General features: G+C 44.2%; 1 protein-coding gene across 2 annotated transcripts in view; it reads left to right on the top strand.

The window, feature by feature from the left end:
- KPNA3 (karyopherin subunit alpha 3) overlaps nucleotides 1-21,858 on the top strand; it is a 52,658-nt gene that overhangs the window by 26,924 nt on the left and 3,876 nt on the right. Inside the window, exons 4-16 of one of the 2 annotated variants that reach the window (XM_083169692.1) lie at nucleotides 7,522-7,551; nucleotides 8,993-9,045; nucleotides 9,551-9,646; nucleotides 11,552-11,637; nucleotides 11,797-11,883; nucleotides 12,130-12,299; nucleotides 15,426-15,470; nucleotides 15,814-15,945; nucleotides 18,426-18,554; nucleotides 18,645-18,749; nucleotides 18,865-18,963; nucleotides 20,107-20,269; nucleotides 20,548-20,642. In XM_083169692.1, the coding sequence (XP_083025818.1) occupies nucleotides 7,522-7,551; nucleotides 8,993-9,045; nucleotides 9,551-9,646; nucleotides 11,552-11,637; nucleotides 11,797-11,883; nucleotides 12,130-12,299; nucleotides 15,426-15,470; nucleotides 15,814-15,945; nucleotides 18,426-18,554; nucleotides 18,645-18,749; nucleotides 18,865-18,963; nucleotides 20,107-20,269; nucleotides 20,548-20,642 (1,290 nt within the window). The remainder of the gene's footprint in view (nucleotides 1-7,521; nucleotides 7,552-8,992; nucleotides 9,046-9,550; nucleotides 9,647-11,551; nucleotides 11,638-11,796; nucleotides 11,884-12,129; nucleotides 12,300-15,425; nucleotides 15,471-15,813; nucleotides 15,946-18,425; nucleotides 18,555-18,644; nucleotides 18,750-18,864; nucleotides 18,964-20,106; nucleotides 20,270-20,547; nucleotides 20,643-21,858) is intronic. The other variant, XM_083169693.1, reaches the window with a different exon arrangement.

Here is a 21,858-nt window from a genome sequence, read left to right as displayed (position 1 = left end):
TGTCTGTCAAGGCAAGGCAGTCCTTACAGTGGTGGCTACATACGCCAAATCTCCTGGCAGGGAGGATATTCGGGATCCAGAACTGGATCTTGCTGACCACAGATGCCAGCCTACAGGGCTGGGGGGCGGTGGTACAAGAAAGGCGGTTCCAGGGCAGGTGGTCCTTCTTGGAGACTCAGCTCCACATAAACATCTTGGAGCTGAGGGCAGTACACTATGCTCTTCTAGAGGCTCACTCCCTCCTGGAACAGCAGGCGATACAGGTCCAGTCAGACAATGCAACGACTGTTGCATATATAAACCGCCAGGGCGGCACGAAGAGCAGAGCGTGCATGAGGAAGCCTTCAAGATTCTGACATGGGCAGAGACACATGCGGTGGCAATATCTGCCATCTTCATACCCGGGGTGGACAACTGGGAGGCGGACTTCCTGAGTCGTCACGACCTCCACCCCGGGGAATGGAGTCTGCATCCTCAAGTGTTCGGAAGCATTGTAGATCTGTGGGGGCTCCCACAGATAGATTTAATGGCCTCGAGGACCAACCACAAGGTGGTAAGGTATTGCTCAAGGACAAGAGATCCTCAAGCAGAGGCAACAGATGCTCTGACAGCGGAATGGGCATACGACCTAGTATACATATTCCCGCCCCTCCCACTTTTGGGGAGAGTACTACAGAGGATCAGGCATCAGCGGGTGCAGGCAATCCTAATAGCACCGGATTGGCCCAGGAGAGCATGGTACGCAAGTCTGCAAAACATGCTGATAGAAGACCCGTGGCGGCTGCCTCTAAGAAGAGACCTTCTGGTACAAGGCCCCTTCGTCTACCAGGACTTAGGGCGTCTTCGTTTGACGGCCTGGAGATTGAGCGGAACATCTTAGCTCAAAAGGGATTTCATTCCTCGGTCATAAACACCATGACCCGGGCCAGAAAGGCAGTGACAGCCGCACACTACCATAAGATCTGGCGTAGATATGTGTCCTGGTGCGAAAACATGAGTTTTCCACCAGCAGATTTCAAGTTGGACCGTTTCCTGCTTTTTCTGCAGGTGGGCCTTGAGAAGGGACTCCGGCTGGGGTCTTTAAAGGTCCAAATATCGGCTCTTTCTGTATTTTTCCAGAAAAAGTTGGCGGTCTACCCTGAGGTTCAGACTTTTCTACAAGGAGTCTTAAGGATACAGCCTCCATTTGTGGCGCCAACGGCGCCCTGGGACCTAGATGTGGTCCTAGAGTTTCTGCAGTCAGCCTGGTTTGAACCAGTGGACTCCATAGATTTAAAATACCTCACCTGGAAGACGGTGACATTACTGGCTCTGGCCTCGGCCAGAAGAGTTTCTGAGCTTGGTGCTCTTTCTTGCAAGAGCCCTTACTTGATTTTCCATCAAGACAGGGCGGAACTTAGGACGAGACAGCAGTTCCTGCCAAAAGTGGTCTCGGCGTTCCATATGAACCAGCCGATTGTGGTTCCGTCTTGCTCAGGTCATAAGGATATTCCTGAGTCACTTGATGTGGCTAGAATTCTACAGATCTATGTGAAAAGAACATCAAGGATCCGTAAGACGGAGTGTCTTTTTGTGTTGTATGACGCACAAAAGAAGGGATGCCCGGCATCGAAGCAATCAATTGCTAGATGGATTCGTTCTACTATACAGCAAGCATATGTGTCAGCACATCTGACTATACCGGCATCTGTGAGAGCGCACTCCACTAGAGCCGTAGGAGCATCCTGGGCGGCTGCTCGGGGTGTGTCAGCTTTGCAGCTATGTAGAGCTGCCACCTGGTCTGGTCAACATACCTTCGTCAAATTTTACAAGTTTGACACTGTGGCCAGGGATGATACCCAGTTTGGGCAGGCGGTGTTGCAACAGGCTCCGCACGTTCCCGCCCTTTCTGGAAGCTTTGGGACCTCCCCAAGGTTATAAGACCTCAGTACCCCATCCTGAATGAAGGTGAAAATAGGATTTTAATACCTACCGGTAAATCCTTTTCACTGAATTCAGATGGGGTACTGAGCGCCCGCCTCAGTGCGGGGCTCTGTTGCACAGGTTACTATCCTGTTGTTACCGTTTTGCTATTGCAAAGTCTGGTTTTTTGATAAGTTATAGGTCCATTGACCTGTTAGGAGCAGCTGAGTTTTTTGGTGACTATATTGCTCCATAAAAATACATTTATGTTACTAAGTAACACAATGACGAGGTTAACTACGTTTAGTTGAGAGAGTTGTTGTGTGTGTTGTGGTGTGCTGGCGCGAATCTCACCACGTTATCTTAATGATTAGTTCCTACCTCACATACGTTATCCTTCCTTCGGGCACAGTTTCTTAACTGGCTAGTAGGGGGATATAGAGGGGAGGAGCCAGCACACCCTGGTTGAAGAAAATGTTATGTGCCTGTCTCCTGTCGGATACCCTCTAATCCCCAAGGTTATAAGACCTCAGTACCCCATCTGAATTCAGTGAAAAGGATTTACCGGTAGGTATTAAAATCCTATTTTTTTAACATTGAAGCCTATGGGGAAATCGGGGGCATCGCGTCGGGACCATTGTTAATGGTCCCGACCGACGCGATGCCCCCGATATTTTGTCTTAGCCGGCCAAATGGACCTGATTTCAAAGGAAATCGGGTCCATTGCGTTAATCGTGTACCTTAACTTAAGGTACACGATTACTCCCGATTGTGGCCGTGCTAGGAAACAAGTACCTTCTGATTGATACATTGAATACCTCCCTCATTCTTTCCTCTTTGCATCTGTGCGATTGAAAAACACATGATTAGAATATTTACATTAGAATGAAAATGATGAGGATTCATTTATTTTTATATAGCTCTATTTATCCAAAAGGACTAAAAGGCATTTAACAGATAGGGGTAGATCCTATTAGCCATGATTTTGCGGGTGTGAATCATCGTGGCTGTGGGGAGCACATTACAGTAGCTACAATTTACACAAGTCTTCAGTGCCGTATGTATATTTGTGTGAATTTATGCTAAATCCTGCCTGCAAAGGGTGCGATATCGGGTGCTGTTGCGGACGTTTAAACAACGCAGAAATGGCATCTTGCACCATATAATGGTATCGACCCCATTTGTATGCGTGTGATACAGAATTGTAGAGTTTCAAAATGGTACAGAAACAAAACATGATAAAGTAGATTTGGATGGAAAATCCAGCAGGAGATAAAACACAAGGCGTGGCAGCCATTTTGGATCTTTAGTTGCAGAATTGTTCATTCTCCCCACAAAGGATCCAGGGGAGGCAGCCATATTGAGTGCATTCCATAGGAATTTGTAAGCTTGCGAGCAGGGCCCTCCTACCTCCATGTTGGTTTGTATCTACCCAGTTTGTTTAATCACTGTTTCCAATTGCAACGGAACATGCTGCGCTATATAAGAATCTATAAATACACTGGGGAGTACAAACAATTGCTGGAACAAGTGACCCATAATGGGAGAGGTAAAAATACTAGTTCATCAGAAAAATGTATTTACTCTACAGAGTACTGGTCAATGCACACTACATTGGTGGTAATATGCAAGTAAGCACTTAATGTGCATAAAATATACAAGGAAAGCAACAGCCAATCAAATACCCCTGCACAAAACATTGAATGCGTTGCTCATCCTGCCTGCAAAGTACCACTCTATGTAGACAGAATGTCCTTTCTTTCCACTGACCTCGCTGTCTTGGTACAGACTGGCAGAAGTACCAGAATTCTGCAAATTCAGAACTGCCCCTCTCTGTGCATACAGGTTGAGTATCCCTTATCCGAAATGCTCCGGACGACGAGCATTCTGGATAATGGATTTTTCTGGATTTTGGAATATTTTTTTTAAACATACTTACCTGTCCCCTGGTGGTGCCTTGATGGTCCCTTGGCGTCCACTTTGTCCCCCCGCGTCCACGGCAGGTCTCCAGCGGTCCCAGGAGTGCATTGCGCGAGTTCCCAGGCGTGCCGCTGACGTCACCGGCGCGTGCACACACTCGCGCAATGCACTCCTGGGACCGCTGAAGGCCTGCCGTGAACGCCGGGGGACTTGGCAAGTATAAAAAAAGGGTTGGGGGTTGCAAATTATTCAAAAAAACCCACGGTTTTTGGAATAATTCGGATACGGGATTCCCCCGATACGGGATACTCAACCTGTATTAAGTTTCTTATATAGCGCAGCATATTCCGTTGCACTTTAAATTGATTTTGCACAAGATTTATTACTTTAATTGACCTAGTACTTTGGCTCAAAGTAATTTCCCATTATAAGGAAACCTAAAGAAGGACCTTTTTTTTTTTTTTTAAATGCCCAGAGATTACTTAACCTTTGGAGTGACAACATCTGTGAGATGCACAAAATATCTGCTGAAAATGCCAACATCTGTGCAAAATATTGGCTAAAAAAATGCCAACGTCGCTAACATTTGTTATGAATTCAAATAAAAAAATGTTGTGTTTATAAAAAAAAAGGGTACTTGTGTAGTTTCACTGCGCCACCGCGCGCACAGTGAAACTTTGGGGCAGATGTATTAAGCCTTAACAAGAGATAAATGCAAGAGTGATAAAGAGAGATAAACATCCAGCCAATCAGCTCCTTACTGACTTTTTTCAAACACAGCCTTTAACATGGCAGTTAGCAGGTGATTGGCTGGACATTTATCTCTATCGCCCTTGCATTTATCTCTTGTTAAGGCTTAATACATCTGCCCCTTTGAAACTTGTCAGTCTGCCAGAGTCTGTGTTTACTGTGCGCGTGCCGCTCTAGCTGTTCTCAGCGCAGCGCGTGGCTGCTTTCCTTATGTAAGCTACGTTATCAGCATAGCGCTGGGCAGCAGCAGTGCACCCAGCGCTGACAGGTCACTGTGGTACTTGTAGTTCCACAGTGAAATAGGCAGTCCTGTGCACCGCTGACAACTTGGCAATTTAGACTCCTCCGGCAATTTAAAAGTCTAGATTTAGACATCTAAATCCAGACTCCCTGCAAACCGCTAAGATGGGGGCATCTAAATTTAGACGGTAAAGCCTCTAAATTTCTAGTAGGGTCTAGGGGTACACTATTAAACCTGTTCACAATGACACTAGTCGACGTAACAGCTGTCGACCTTGTTAATTCCGCTATCCACGCCAACCGACCTTTTCATACCCCCACTATCCACGTCGGCGTGGAGTTTATTTTATAAAGTGTGGCGAGCGCAGCGAGACACTGAGCCCGAAGCATGGCGAGCGCACGCGGATACCTTTGAAGCCCGCAAGGGGACGCGGATACCTGTGAAGGTATCCGCGTTCCCTCGCGGGCTTCACAGGTATCCGCGTGCGCTCACCACGCTTCGGGCTCAGTGTCTCGCTGCGCTCGCCACACTTTTATAAAATCAACTCCACGCCGACGTGGATATTGGGGTTATGAAAAGGTCGTAGGACGCGTACTGCCGCCCCTCGCTGCGCTCGCCATGCATCGGGTTGGCGTGAATAGTGGAATTAACAAGGTCGACAGCTGTTACGTCGACTAGTGTCATTGTGAACAGGTTTAATAGTGTACCCCTAGACCCTACTACATTTAGAGGCTTTACCGTCTAAATTTAGATGCCCCCATCTTAGCGGTTTGCAGGGAGTCTGGATTTAGACGTCTAAATTTAGACGTCTAAATTGCCGGAGGAGTCTAAATTGCCGGGTTGTCAGCGGTGCACAGGACTGCCTATTTCACTGTGGAACTACAAGTACCACAGTGACCTGTCAGCGCTGGGTGCACTGCTGCTGCCCAGCGCTATGCTGATAACGTAGCTTACATAAGGAAAGCAGCCACGCGCTGCGCTGAGAACAGCTAGAGCGGCACGCGCACAGTAAACACAGAGTCTGGCAGACTGCCAAGTTTCAAAGTTTCACTGTGCGCGCGGTGGCGCCGTGAAACTACACAAGTACCAAAAAAACATTAGATTTCCTATATAAGGTAAACCTTACAGGATTTTGATGGATAACAACATTTGCTTGGAAATTTTCACACCAATTTTGAGAAATTCGCTTGACACTCAAAGGGTTAAGCATATTTTATCTAAGCGGTATAGCGATGAACTGCTTATTTTTCATTATCACCTGATTTGAATACATGGTATTCACCAAATGGTTTAATCTCACAATGCATTGCATATTTAAATTTCATCTTGCGATTTAATTTACCCTGGACACGAGTAGCCAAATGCAATAGCCTGTGGGATTTGGTTTGGCATCAAGATAGAAGAAAAATTGCATTAAATATTCCTTCTAAATCGATGAAACCTCTGCACTTTCCAAATCCTGTAGGCAATGTGGGTTTTTATGATGACATCTCAGTTCCGTGTAAGATTAAAAATATTGTGCATCCATAAACTGTTTAAGTATTTTCGCAACTGCACATATTGTTTGCAGTAATATATAGTTCATTATCTCTATCTAGTGTCCGTTTGGCAGCGAGTGAAATTACATCTTTCTCTCTCACACATGCACAAACACAGAGGCAATCACAAGGTAGCAGACTAGCTTTTGACGCATTTGTTTTGAGCGGGCTTACTATTATCTATATATCTCAATGTCTGTGCTTTACTACTATTTTTGATCCTTCTCTATATTGTAGTTCCTCTGTCACCCGTCAGAACTCTGCATGTTATCCTTGATCAAACATCAGCACACATGGCCTCTGAGTATCATGGTGGTGTAGCATGTATCTTCCAGCAATACTTTTGGGCTGGCAGTAGATCAGCACCTTTCCCTGACATCACAAGGGCACTTAGGGTGCAGTTGGTATAGTCTGCTCCAGAATTTAAAAGGAACGTGTCTGGGTAGGGGCCAGGAGCCAGTAGTGTTGCTCCATCATTGTGTCCTAGACCACATGGTGAAAGCCCCAGTATGGTAGAACGCCAATCCTCACCTGAATATCTATTGATATCCAGGATAGTTTGCTTTGATAACTTTTAGCCACACGCCTTTTATACACTGGCTCAAGTAACACCAGATAACCCCACACCAGGGTTTGTGTGACTCAGGTGAGCATTCAAACTGATTTGCGCACTAAAACAACCAGAAGTAACAGTAGCATACATTGACCCCTGGGGCTTGCTATACTTGTACATTTGTGCGCAAACGAGTCTCGTGTGTGTAAAAAGGCTTCCAACACGAACGTTTGCAGCTATTCCCCCCCCCCCCCCCCCCCCCCTCGTTCATCTGCAGCTTAGCACTTACATTTGACCAATTCCTGTGCAAGTAAAGCTTTAGTGTAGCATCTCTTCCACACTGGGAGGAGGTCTGTCTGCGGCTCCTGTGCAACTAGGATGCACTTCGCTTGTTGGAGTGTGTATGTGACTCCAAATGTCATGCTCCATATGGCACAAAGACACTAGGTATAAGGAACACCTATTTTATTTTGCGCTTCTCTTTATGTACAATTGTGTTTTCCTTCTAAATTGGAATTGCTGCGTTGAGTTACAGCGTTCTGAAGAAAAGGTAGTTTCAGAACTATTTAAGTAGTTAAATATATTGTTAATTTTGCCTTTTTTATTTATTTTTGCAGCAAAATGTAACCCTAGAAGCAATACTACAGGTATGTATCACTTTATTCTTATGTGAATTGTTTGAAATATTACATAGAGTACAAATTCACTGGGAGGACAGAGAATATTGCACCGCTTGTCACCACACCAAGGTTGTGGGCACTTAAAGCCTTATTCTAGTTCACTCTTTCTGACAAAATCCTTCTTAAGCCCCATACACACGGGGGAGATATATTGCTCAGTGTCTCTTTTTCATCAGCGACCAGAGATGGTCACTGATGAAAGGGAACCTCTGCCGGCGGTGCCGCAGAGGTAATCAGCTGGTCGCAGGAGCGATTAGAACGGGGCTGAAAACGGGAGCACGCACCCGGCGATTTATCGCTGTGGCACACTCCCATCACTGGCAATATGGTCGCCAGCGATTTCAGCCCCTATCGCCCCCGTGTGTGCACAGCTTTTGATGGACAAAACCATGTGCACTGCAGGGGGGCAGATGTAACTTGTAAAGTGAGAATTAGATTTGGGTGGGGTTTTACTTCAAAGTGAGATCTATATGGGGTTTTACTTCAAAGTGAGATCTATATTGCAGTGTAGAAATAAAGCAGTCAGTATTTTCCCTGCACAGAAACACAGTGCACATGGTTTTGTCCATCTAAGAAGGATTTTGTCAGAAAGACTGAACTAGAATAAGGCCCTAACAAGGTTGTAGTTGTCCGCACTGACTGATATCTATATTTTTTAGTTCAGTTTTTCCAGATATATAGTTCTTATTTAGGTGTATAATATGTATGCCTTTATTTCTGGAGGTGCTCCCTTGGAATATAGAAGTACTAGAAAGAAGAAGAAAAGGATTCCCAATTCGGGGCAGTTATTCAACTGATCTAAGATGTATTGTTTCTGTTTGAGAGTGTCCACCGACAAAATAGAATAAAAATTAAAATATAACTTTTATTTAATTAATTTAAAATTGCTGCAAGCCAGCGAAGTATAAACAAACAAGTATCGTGTGCAGTATTTTTAATCACTTTATTCTACGATACTTGTTTGTTTATACTTCGCTGGCTTGCAGCAATTTTAAATTAATTAAATAAAAGGTATATTTTAATTTTTATTCTATTTTGTCGGTGGACACTCTCAAACAGAAACAATACATCTTAGATCAGTTGAATAACTGCCCCGAATTGGGAATCCTTTTCTTCTTCTTTCTAGTACTAGAATAAGGCCCTTAGTGCTCATCTGACTTTGGCCTTCAGGCATTGAGATGGGTTTCCAATAGACAGCAGGAAGTGTTTGTAGTGGCTGAAACCCTGCCTGCTGCGTTCTGTATGTACTGTATACTATGGATAATGCGTGTGTTATCTTGGCACCAGTACTGATTTTAATGGTAGCTTAGAAAGGGACACTTAGTCTCCATAGCTTACAAATTGAGAATCTACAGTGTACTACTTTAGCAGACTGACATTCACCTCTGTCATTTTCTCTTGTAATTAGAATGCCACCAGTGATAATCCAACAACTCAACTAAGTGCTGTACAGGCAGCAAGGTAAGGTGCATCAGACATCCGTGTGTATTGCCATTAAAGCTGCGGTCTTGGCTAGGGTGGTATCTGGAGGCCATATTGGAAGACCTTGAGGTGTGGGTTGTAGGGTTGACAGTAATTAGTTTGATATGCACAAGGTAGACATGGGAGACATGAGGTGTTTTTTTTTATTTTATTTTTTTTCGTTGTCAACACCTGAACACACGTACTCTAATGCTATTGGGCCAGGTGCCACACTGCGCTTAGCACACTTTACCATCCGTGTGAACTTACTGTGGATTGTGAACAGTAACTTATGTCAACCTTTTCATGTGTCGACTTTGTGCATATGATGTTGACCTAGACTTTGTCAACCTATCATCTCTATCCCAAGACTATGGCCATGCACCTTCTTATTTTAAAGGTGTAATATCATGAATGCTGCCTTCATAATGCAGGTATAGGGGGGTATAACGGTAACGCTGCTGATCTAATTAGTATGTTTTTGCTTTCTGTTTTTATTCTTTAGAAAGTTGCTATCGAGTGACAGAAATCCACCTATTGATGACCTCATTAAGTCTGGAATCCTGCCGATTTTGGTGAATTGCTTAGAGGCAGATGATAAGTGAGTGTTACATTTTGGCATCCTTGTTTTTCTTCTCCTTATATATTACACATGATGCATAGGCAGTGTCTGAAAAAAATGGTTGTGTGTGTGTGTATGTGTGTATATATATATATATATATATATGCCGATATTAGTTGATTGTTTCGATATTGTGCATATACACTCCAGTACTTTCCTTTAAAATGGAGCAAGCACCCTCAGTACTTAGGACTTTATTCTGGTGCGTTCGCAGGGGGCTGATGTTTTTGCATTGTGCATGCTCAGAACAACCTTACATATGCTTGCATCTTTCACCATCGAAAGATGCGGGAGGGTCCCAGTGGTATGCGAATGGATGTTTATGTAAGACATCCATTCGCAGTATGCGCCTTTGCGGATGGTGGGCCGGCATACCACCATTCGCAAGGTGGGATCTGGGTCACTTGCGAGGATGCGAATTCGCATCCGAACGAATGAACCAGATTACCCCTTAATCCTTTTCTGATGGCTCTTGGGTTTATCACTTCTTGGCCTGCTGGCTTTAATGTCAAGTGTAGTTCTGTCAGTTGGAGTGCAGGAAGTACTATGAAGTGTCTACCTTAGTTGTCTGACTAGGCTGAGGCAGATATTGTATTTCCAAAGGGCAACACTGGTGTGTAAGGAAAATTGGAGGCACTGGTATCCTCACATGACAGAGTAGGACATAACACTTTATCTCGCATCTCCTTTGTGACACACATCCGGCTTCTAGATGAAGGGGAGAATTTTTATGCTGTTTCTGCAGTCACTCAGCAATATTTATGTTTTATACTCTTTCTCCCAAGCAGGGTAAACACTAGGCTGCTCTCTACGTGTGTACCCCCAAAATGTCTATGAACGAAAACATTTAGACACTGTTTTGGCTATGTAGCAAAACTGATAGCATATAGGTCTTCAGATATATTGGAGCTGTGTTTGGGCAGTCAGCACAGGGGGGCCGAGGTCACAGCTGTGCCAAGCTGAGTGTCCCGAGGGACACTTTGGGGCGGCTGAGTGAATATACGTGCCTGGATCAAATGCTCGTTCATCGTGATGACAGGTCCACCACATTGTGTATTAGCTGTGTATTTACTGCCTTTACACTGCATAAGCTCTGTATCCCCAAAAAGATTCTCCTTCATCTTTTTAGACCATCTTGCTATTTGGCCCTAGACCAAATACACTCTACAGGCGAGATAGACAGGATAGACTTGCCTGCACGGCCTATGTTTCTATTCAATACTGACTGAACGGTTGCCGAATACTGTCTGATTCTGACTAACTTTCTCTTGGGTTACGCTGCTAAATGCTCAGCAAGGTGTAATGTATGCAATAAATACTGCACTGAGAACAGACACAAACCATATACCAGTGACTTGAATTGTAACCTGATTATTAGCTCTATTTTCCTTCGTCACATAATCCTTAATTCTTATGTCACATTAACTGTACAGGACAAGTAAATTACAGTTATTCATATCTCTATTGAAATCCAGGGGGGTTCAGTTTATTTATTTTTCTTTAACCCTTTGCGTGCCAAGTGAATATTTGTCAAAATGGTGTGAAAATTGGCAAGCAAACATTCATATATAGGAAATCATTGTTTTTTTAATCCAGCATTTATTATATTTGAATTTCTAGAACAAATGTGAACAACGCTGGCACTTTTAGCAGATATTCTACTTTTACATATAGTTTGCAGTTTACTAGTTACTCCCAAGAATTATAAAATTAGGTTTAATTGTACTTCGTCACCACCTTTTTGGGTGGACAGTTTTTTTTTTTTTCTATGAGTAATCCTAGGTGAGGATGTAGCAGTTTCTTGGTTTAATGGGCACACTTTATTTAATATTAAAGGACAAAATACCTTTTAATTGCTAATATTATGCACATTTTATTTTGTAGCCCATCTTTACAGTTTGAGGCTGCCTGGGCTTTAACCAATATAGCGTCGGGGACATCTGCACAAACGGAAGCAGTGGTCCAGTCCAGTAAGTACTGCAGTCTTATTTTGTCATACAGTATTGCAAGGTTTCTGCTTTACCTGGGACTTATTTGGTAGATTTCATGTTCTGTATATAACAACGGAACGTGTGCAGTAGTAAGATGAGCATTAGTCCTGTACTTATACCGTTTGCTTTCCCCGGTAGATGCCGTTCCGCTGTTTCTGAGGCTGCTCCATTCCGTGCATCAGAATGTCTGTGAACAAGCAGTCTGGGCACTTGGAAATATCATTGGTAAGAAATGGAACAAAAGCTCACGGTAAAGATTGCACAGTTATCAGTGCCTCAGGTTTTTAAAATGTTATTGTTTTTAAAATACTTGTTACTTTAACAGTCCGTATCCGAACGTATAAAGTCATTACTTTTAACACAAACATAGTAAATGCTATTCATGCATACATTTCAAAATCACCTTTTTTTACTTCAACATTTTTAATGCAAGGTTGTGTTTTTTTGTTTTTTTATTCCTTATTTCTGTAGGTGATGGTCCTCAGTGTAGAGATTATGTCATCTCACTCGGAGTTGTCAAACCGCTCTTATCCTTCATCAATCCTTCCATCCCCATCACCTTCCTTCGGAACGTCACATGGGTCATTGTGAATCTGTGCAGGAATAAGGACCCTCCACCGCCCATGGAGACTGTGCAGGAGGTAATGATAAGGCCTTTGTTGCTTTTTGATGTAAATTACATATTTTTAAAGTTGTAGAGAAATGTGATGTAAACCAAATCCACCCTAATTAGGACAAGGGGGGTATTCAATGTTGGTCGATATTTCCGAGAGGCGGTAATATCATCATCCGTTTTTGACATTAATAGGTCGAATTTGCATTCGCCAATTCAACATTAGGGTGTTTTCTCCCGACTGTCGGGAAAAATTCGACAGTCCGGAAACACAGGAATTTGGGGAGTTACACGCCAATCCCCGTGGTTTGTTGCTAATTATGGATACAGCAATTTAGCTGCCGTATCTGACAATTCTGCTCTGAAAATGTTGGATCTGGTGGGCTGTGGGCATCTCGACAGAGCCTGTTAGTTGCCACTGTATCAGCGCTGACACTGGAGCTGTGGCTGCGACTGCAGGGTGCTTACAGCTGCTGGAGAGACCCGGTGAAGAGTGCTCACAGTTCCGCACTGAGCCTTGGGATATATGTCAGCAGGATTCCCCCGGCACCGTGCAGAACTGTCAGCACTCTTCCCCCGGCTCCCTCCAGCAGCTGTAAACACTGCAGCAGCGGCCACAGTTCCAGTATCAGCACTGATACAGCGGCCGCTGATGACGGGCTCCTGGTGAGATGCCCACCTCCCCCAGATCCGACAATTTTTTTTAAATTGTCTGACCTGAAAGCCTTCAATGCTGTCGGAAATGACAGCATTGAATAGGCAAGTGCCGATGTTAACACCGGTGGAAAGATCCCCATAGATCGAATACCCCCCCCCCTTAAATCTCTACACTACAAGGTCAACTTGGAGTTACTTTTTATTTTATTCTTTTAAATCATTTTTTTATAGCGCAGCATATTCTGGGTAGTAACAGGTAGGATGGCCCTGCTCGCAAGCTTACAGACAATACGGAAATATTGCCTATCTAGTGTACAATGGTTCACCAGATGGCAAAGGTTCTTGGTGTCCATTGGGGTGCCGGACGGGTTCCCGACAGTCAGGATCCCGACAGTCATTTACCCGATGTCGGGATCCCGACTGTCAAAACGCCTACAGCCGGTTGCCCGACGGCCACCCGCTATTTTCCCTCGTGGGGGTCCACGACCCCCATAGAGGGAGAATAGAATAGGTGGCTCGCGTAGCGAGCCACCGTGCCCGCAGCGTGGCGAGCGCAGCGAGCCCGCAAGGGGCTTTTTTGCGCTCGCCATGCTGTCTCACTCCGGGCAGTCGGGATAATGACTGTCGGAGTCACATACCACATCCGTCCATTGAGCCAGCAATGTTGTTGAAGAAGGACAAAATTTGAGACTGTGTGGGCTGTACAGAAGGGATGTCATTGGATAGAGAAGCACTGAAGGTTATGTGGGTTTGAGTCATGTAATCTTATTAGCAAAGTATGTCTCTTTAGAGCTTTTCTTTTATGTCCTTTTAAAGTCACAGTATTTGCCCTTTGTTCATGTAAGTTTTTCACTTGAAATGTGGTGTCCGGTAACTACATATGTTACTAATACACTGGTGGGTAAACCTCAGCTGGAGCCAGCGAGTGGTGTGACCTTTGTTTCTTAGGTTAAACCTACAGTGGGTTTAACTTTAATCTTCTGTTAAAGTGGATTGTTTTTCCCCCTCTTTGTACACACTACATTATCAGTACTAATTACTTAGGGTCATTTCTTGCTCTGCTAACCCAAACAGTGAAGTTGCTATTTTCGGCACACCATCTTACTATACAAACTTTATTCCATACTGCACTCACCCAGAATGTCCTGGAGCTTAATGAATTTTGGAAAGGTCCCTCAAACTCCTGAAAGAACAAGGGGCCCTCTCACGTCCTACCTACTTCTTATTGTAGTGGGCAGGGTTCACTGAGGAAGGGAGTGGGGCCAGTTTAATAAGATCCTGAGGTTTGCATTATTTTGGCACCACCCCCTCTTGAAAGTCCCAGTTACTGTCATTATTGCCTAGTGAAAAGCGTCCAGACCACCCCCCTCTTTGTCAACAGCATTTGCCCTACAGGCACTCTACCAGGGAAAATCAAGATCCCTGAAAAAATTAGGGCAACTTTCATTTTATCCGATGTCTTGGAACATAGCAGTCCACTTTTTTTTGCTGGGATGTTGGGCCAGTTACATACCTCCCAATATGACCCTGTCCAGGAGGGACACAATGCTATGTTCCTGGACTTCCCTCTTAATGTATGATTGCACTCACCTGTTTTAAACAGGTTAATGGATAAGAAATGGGTTTCCACACAGGTGATAGTAATTGTAAATTAAGAGGGAAGTCCAAAAATAGAGCATTGTGTCCTCCTGGAGAGGGTCATGTTGGGAGGTATTTTGTATGGACACTTTGGGCACGTCTAACAAAGGATTTGCCACCTATTTCCCATCTAAAAGGTAAACAAGGGATACCTAGTTGAGCTATATTTGTCCCTGATGGGGCAGTAATGTCACCTCGGTTCGCAGATTTTTTTTATACCCATAATTCACAGCATCATGATGCTGGCTCATCTCCATCATTGGTCACAAGCCTCTAGTAGTACGTTGATTGAGTCCTCACTGCTTATATTTAAGCTGTAATGTGTATTGAACTGTGGCCCTCTTTACCTGTACTCTATTTTTGTTATTCATTCAATGTTCTACTAAGTTTTGTCTCCCTGTACTGTTCCTTTATACCGCGCTGCAAAACACTTGTGGCGCCTTATAAATAAAATTATAATAATAATACCTGCACTTGTAACAATCTCCCTAGTTTAATAAAGCTTTTGATGCAGAGCAGAATGGTACAAATTCATTTCTTTCCTAAAGCTGGCTATTCACTGGAGCAGAATGCAGCCATTTTGACTGTGATCATTTCCCTTGACCCCAGAACAAGCGATATTGTGCGCACACACTGCAGTTTTGCTGTCGACCAAACAGTATATCACAATGTTTGCTTGCTAGCAATCTCCTTTTCCTGCTGTACAAACTAGAACAGTGGGAGTGCGCCATAATGTATAATATGAGCAATATGTTAAAAAGTGGATTATCAGCCCAACCTCACTCCAGTGTGCACGCAGCTAAAGGTAACAGAAATGAGAACATGTTTTGTTGCTGACATTTATTTCTTCCCTCTTCAGATCTTGCCTGCTCTGTGTGTCCTAATATATCATACAGATATTAATGTAAGTATATTCTGTTTGTTCATGTCTACAGTTACGTTACACACAGATATTATTTATTAATAAAAATTGTCAGTACCTGTCCATGAACTCGTATCTACTCCAGACTGAAAGGGTAAATGTTCTTTGGATGAGTGTGTAGTTTGAAATGATAAACCTAGTTAAAAATGTCAGATGACTATTACTGCATGTGTGTAAATGGTGACAGCTGGGAGTTATTTTGTAACTACCGCTTGCGAGTATACAAAGATCCAATTTTCATAATTCTTTTTTGTTACCACCTTTATACTGATGCCGTTATTTGTTTATTACAATCTTCTAATAAAAGCCTTCTTTTTTTATATAGATTTTAGTGGATACAGTATGGGCTCTGTCTTACTTAACTGATGGCGGCAATGAACAAATACAGATGGTTATAGATTCTGGAGTGGTGCCGTTTTTAGTACCGCTTCTGAGTCACCAGGAAGTAAAAGTTCAGGTAAACATAAAATGTGTTCTATAGCAAGGAGAACGTATCCAAAGTTTTTGTAATCGTGGTTTGTTTCACTGTTCTCAGTACTGGTTCTTATGACACCTTACAGCCCTACCGGTTGGCACGAAACTCTGGTGATGTGCGAATGATCAATAGTCATTTGCTCCCAAACACTAGCAAACAAACAAACAAAAATGGACTTTCTAATTGGTTTTTATTCATTTGATTTAACCATTTTCTGCGAATTTGCTCCCATACATTACCAGATTTTTGATCCAACCAGATAGGCAGATAAACGTTTATCGTGTGTATCTTTCTGTTGTCCAGCTCATCTAGCTGGAGAACATGTGCACGAATTAGCGCAATAATTCTACAAGTGGTAATAAATGTTCCTGAGGATACCTTGATAATGAAAGATAATGGAAAGAGTTTCAGAAATGATAAGTTATTTGATTAGTACGTTCACATATAAGTATTAATACACAGCACACTAATTGTAAACATTATATATAATACTCCATTATATTCTGACATCTTAAAACTTTCTTGGTGACTTTAAAAAAAAATTATATATTTTATTCTGTATATTCATAGCAGTGTTCTCCCTAGGGTAAAATATTCAGATGGTCTGCCAGGCAAGAGATGCTTGCCGCCCGCCATTGATGGACTCCCCTGACACCAGGCACTCTCACCAATTAGAACTTGTTGCAGTTGGATGCTGATTCCGGACTGCACACTGTGCTCGTCCGGAATCTGTGTCCGCCTGCAACAAGTTTTAATTGGTGAGAGTGCCGGGTGCATAAGCGAGCGCAGGGGAACCACACCAGCGGCACCACCTTGCACAGTCACAGCACTCTGTGCAGAGAGTGCTGCACTTCCTTATGAAGAAATTGCCTGGCTGCCACGCTGAGCGCCGCTCCACCTGTCACTGCAGTTCCCACATCACTAAGTTTTGTTATTGTTTATAAATAAATAATGGTAATAGATTCAATTACATTAAATATCTTACTAAAAATAGATCCCCTTGAATAGAAAAGATTATAACATGACTTAAAACACATTGTTACTGTTATATGAAAAATGGGTACTTGTTTCCTATCTGGGCGCCCACGATTGAAATCGCGGTCATCGGGGGTAAAAATCGCGGTCATCGCGGGTAAATCGGGATGCCCGCGATGACCGCGATTTTTACATAGGGAACAATGTTAAAAAAGGCTGATTGACCGCGATTTTACTGTTAAATGGCTCAATGGACCCGATTTGGCCATAGGAATCAATGTTAAATGGGCCACAGAGCCCATTAACCCTTAAATGTCCCCCCCAATTTTTAACGCCACCCCACGATCCACGCCAACCCGAAGCGTGGCGAGCGCAGCGAGCCCGCGAGGGGCGGCGGTACGCGTCCTCCGACCTTTTCATGCCCTACTATCCACGTCGGCGTGGAGTGAGAATATAATAGTGTGGCGAGCGCAGCGAGCCACCGAGCCCGAAGCGTGGCGAGCGGACGCGGATACCTTCACAGGTAGACGCGTCCCCTCGCAGGCTTCACAGGTGTCGGCGTCGCCACGGACACCTGTGAAGCCCGCGAGGGGACGCGTATAACTGTGAAGGTATCCGCGTCCCCTCGCGGGGCTCGCCACGCTTCGGGCTCGGTGGCTCGCTGCGCTCGCCACACTATTATATTCTCACTCCACGCCGACATGGATAGTAGGGCATGAAAAGGTCGGAGGACGCGTACCGCCGCCCCTCGCGGGCTCGCTGCGCTCGCCACGCTTCGGGTTGGCGTGGATCGTGGGGTGGCGTTAAAAATTGGGGGGGGGACATTTAAGGGTTAATGGGCTCTGTGGCCCATTTAACATTGATTCCTATGGCCAAATCGGGTACATTGAGCCATTTAACAGTAAAATCGGGTCCATCGCGCCTTTTAACATTGATTCCTATGGGAAATCGGGAGCATCGCGTCGTGGTGATCGCGGGTACATTTATGTGTACCCGCGACGCGACCGACACGATTTCCATGTTTAACATGGGTTTCAATGGGAAATCGCGGTCATCGCGTCGGTCGCGTCGCGGGTACACATAAATGTACCCGCGATCACCACGACGGGCGCCCAGATAGGAAACAAGTACCGAAAAATGTATGTGCAGAATTCCCTTTTGTCAGCAGCAGTTACTTATTAATAGCGATACTCTGTGTGTGTTTGTAAAACATTTGCTACTCCACAGGTTCTCAAACTCTGTTCTCAGAACCCCTACACAGTGCACGTTTTGCAGGTCTCCTCAATCAAGGAATCAAGTGAAATAAAATTTAAACTTTTAAAATGGCAGTGAGCAATGAGTGCACCTGTCAGGTGACCTGGAAAACGTCAACTGTGTGGGGTCCTGGGGACCGAGTTTGAGAGCCACTGTGCTAGTCTGATTCCTATTGCATAACATTTTGATTTGTACAAGCCCACAAACCTCAATTATGTTCCCTTCCTTTTCAGACCGCGGCATTAAGAGCTGTGGGCAACATAGTGACTGGCACGGATGAGCAGACTCAGGTGGTTCTAAACTGTGATGTTCTCGCTCACTTTCAAAACCTACTGACGCATCCTAAGGAGAAAATAAACAAGGTATTGCATACGTTCTTTAAATTGTACATAAACGCAATCGTGGTTCGGTTCGTGTATTATATTTACTTTCATTTGTTTTGATGCTTTTAGGAAGCAGTTTGGTTCTTATCCAATATCACAGCTGGGAACCAGCAACAGGTTCAAGCTGTTATTGATGCTGGACTAATTCCCATGATCATACATCAGCTGGCCAAGGTGAGTCTCTGAATGATGCAAAGTGGTTGTGTCCTTCTGTAGTGTGTTAAGCCATTTACAGATGCATTAGAATGTTCTGTCCGCTTGGTAATGTGAATACACTATGCCGTTGCAGGGTGACTTTGGAACTCAAAAAGAAGCTGCATGGGCGATCAGCAACTTGACAATAAGTGGACGTAAAGACCAGGTAAATACGACAATTAACATTCACAACGTGAGTACATTAGTGTTCCTCTGGGTATTATAATGCTACTTTTAATGTGAAGTGACTGCATTTTAAAAAAGTGTTTTAGCTGCCTTGTAGTCCTCCCTTACAGGTGGTATCTGGACTGATCATAGATTGACTCTAGGTGAACCACTATTGGTTGACAGTCTAAAGGTCGACAGGGTTAAAGGTCGACAGCTGAAGGTCAACATGTATTTTCTTACAAAATTTAGAGCCGACAGGCGGTATTTCATGCCCTATCGTCCACTACGGCGTGGAGGGAGAATATAATAGCGAGGGGACGCGGTCCACTTAGACAGTGTCAGTGTCGACATAGGCACCAAAAAAAACACATTGTCGACCTTTTCCCTGTCGACCTAACATTGTAGATCTAATATACCATAACCCTTACGGGTAGAGATATCAAACCTTCTAGGTTGGGTGATGAAGGTGCCACACAGAAACCAATGGGTTCTACCTATCATTTTATAGCATGTACTTGATAGCTGATTATCACAGGTAACTTGTCCTCTTTAGAGATTCCTAAACTCAGCCCTCAATGCACAATTACAGTCCAGGTTGAAAGGATATCTATGTCCAGGTGACTTAATTAGTACTTCAGTTAAATTGGTTTAAACCCCTACAGATGTAGCCCCTGCCATCCTTGGCTGGGGCTCGCCAGACCCTCCCCGCTGGCGAGCACCGGCGGACAGGGGCTACACTGAACTGGGACGTGTCCCAGTCTCTCGGCGGGGATGCTGCGTGTCCCTGCCCGGCTCCACTTCAGGGAGACGGGCAGGGTTAAGGGGGCTCTCGGGGTGGCGAGGGGTACCTGTGGGGGAGGCGGCGGGGACCGGAGGCAGGCTCCGTGTCCAGGGGGCGCGCAAGCGTCCGTGCACGCGTGCCCCATGGCGGGGGCTGGCGATAGAAACGCCAGCCCCTGCAAAGATGGGCTGAGCTCCATCTGTATGCTTAATCTTGAATATACTTAAACCCTGGACTGTTACGTTGCCTTGAAGACCGCATTTGAGAACCACTACTTGAAATCTTTAGTTTCTAACAATTGATAGTGTGCAGTGTACTGGCATAATAGACTGGTCGCTATGGTAACTTGAGGCTGCTTAATTGTCTCGCGCTCCTTGTTCCCTACAGGTGGAATATCTTGTACAGCAAAATGTCATCCCACCCTTTTGCAATTTATTGGCTGTGAAAGACTCCCAAGTGGTCCAGGTGGTCCTGGATGGCTTGAAAAACATTCTGATAATGGCAGGGGAAGAAGCGAGTACAATTGCTGAGATCATAGAGGAGTGTGGAGGTGAGAACCTGGATTACAGCCATCTGAGAGCGATAATATTAACACGTCCGCTATGGAGTTTCATTTACTGGTCAATCTACAGATTTACAGTTTGGAAACTATAGTTTGTGGGTTATTCTGTGATTTCAGGGCATGAGTAGTATGGCACACAACCGACCCATCCGACATTTACCCCAACCGTAATTTTGATTTTTATTGTCGCTTGATCTTCGTAAACCGCTTCCATCGCAGGAGTCCAGCGCACTTTACACTTCACATATCGTTCTGTTCTCTTCCAGGTTTGGAAAAAATAGAAGCGCTGCAGCAACATGAGAATGAAGAAATTTACAAACTAGCATTTGAAATCATAGATCAGTATTTCTCTGGTGACGATGTAAGTATATTCCAACCACTCAATGGTTTGTAACCAGGGCATACTGTGGGTATGTATTATACCCGCACATATCACGCTGGTATAACACTCCTTGCTTCATTTTTACTGAAGTAGGATGCCACGCCGTCAAGATGTGTTTGCATCTTGTCCACAAGAGCAAGGGAATTAAATCACCCGCCTCCAGTTAGAGCGCACAACGCTGATACTGTGTCTTTCACTCCGCCCGGCTCCTCTGGGTATGCAGGAGATCTCGCCATCATTGCAAGATCTCCTGTGCAGCACAGTGCCAGCATCATGGGACAGAGCTTTCCATTTGATGGTGAATGGGCAACGATGCCTACAGCTGTCTATAACCTTTTTTTGGCCCTACATACATTGCTCCTGCATATCAGCATGCTGCGTTGTATATAGCAGAGCTGATAAAGACATCACTTGGCACACTTCTCTTACTTTGTGGTGGAGGGCTGGAGGGGCGGCGGGGTACTGTTATCAATGTACATAACAGCACAGATACCACTTCTCCATGCGCCACGGAGGAGAAGCAGTATCTCCTGATAAATCTACCCCCCCCCCCCAGTCCTGTATGGTGTTTGCTTGCATACCTCTGGGCTTCCCCCTTGAGCTATTCAGTTCATCAGCATTTGCCCTGTGCAGTAAACTACAGTAAATATACAACTCTTCCTTGTCTTTTTGACTTTTATTTCAGTAATTATTTCTCAGTTTGACTGCTACATTAAATACAGATGATTTCATCTTTTTAAGAACCAGAACCCAGATGGGCATGAAAACTAGTATTTACATTTTTTTATAAAATGTATTCATACCGAGGCAAGACCACTAAGTATTCTTTCTTTTTGTGTTTTAGTAGGTTTTCACTATGGTGGTTTCAATTTAAAAAAAGCAATTTTATTCCAAGCACTCTGGGTAAAAGTTACAGCACTTTACGATTAAAGTGTTACATAGTTGCACTGCCTGTGTGTGAATAACTTTACAAACTGCTATAGTCCTGTTGTCTAAAGGGCTTCCTTTTATAGGATATAATGCGCAACTACAGTACATCCAAAATCAGAGCGTTACCCTTCAAAGCAATTTGCTTTCTATAAAGCAGGCTAGGGCAAAGTGCTGATGCTCAGTGGGTCCCCCTAAGATACAAATGTCTGCTCTCATTGCCACATTTTATTCTCCAAGTCATTTATACAGTTTTCCCAGGTCGTAC

Source organism: Crinia signifera, chromosome 2, assembly GCF_055691185.1.
Source record: "Crinia signifera chromosome 2, ASM5569118v1, whole genome shotgun sequence".
NCBI lineage: Eukaryota > Metazoa > Chordata > Amphibia > Anura > Myobatrachidae > Crinia > Crinia signifera.
The sequence above is the reverse complement of the archived record's forward strand: the minus strand, read 5'-3'. Positions and strand labels throughout refer to the sequence as shown.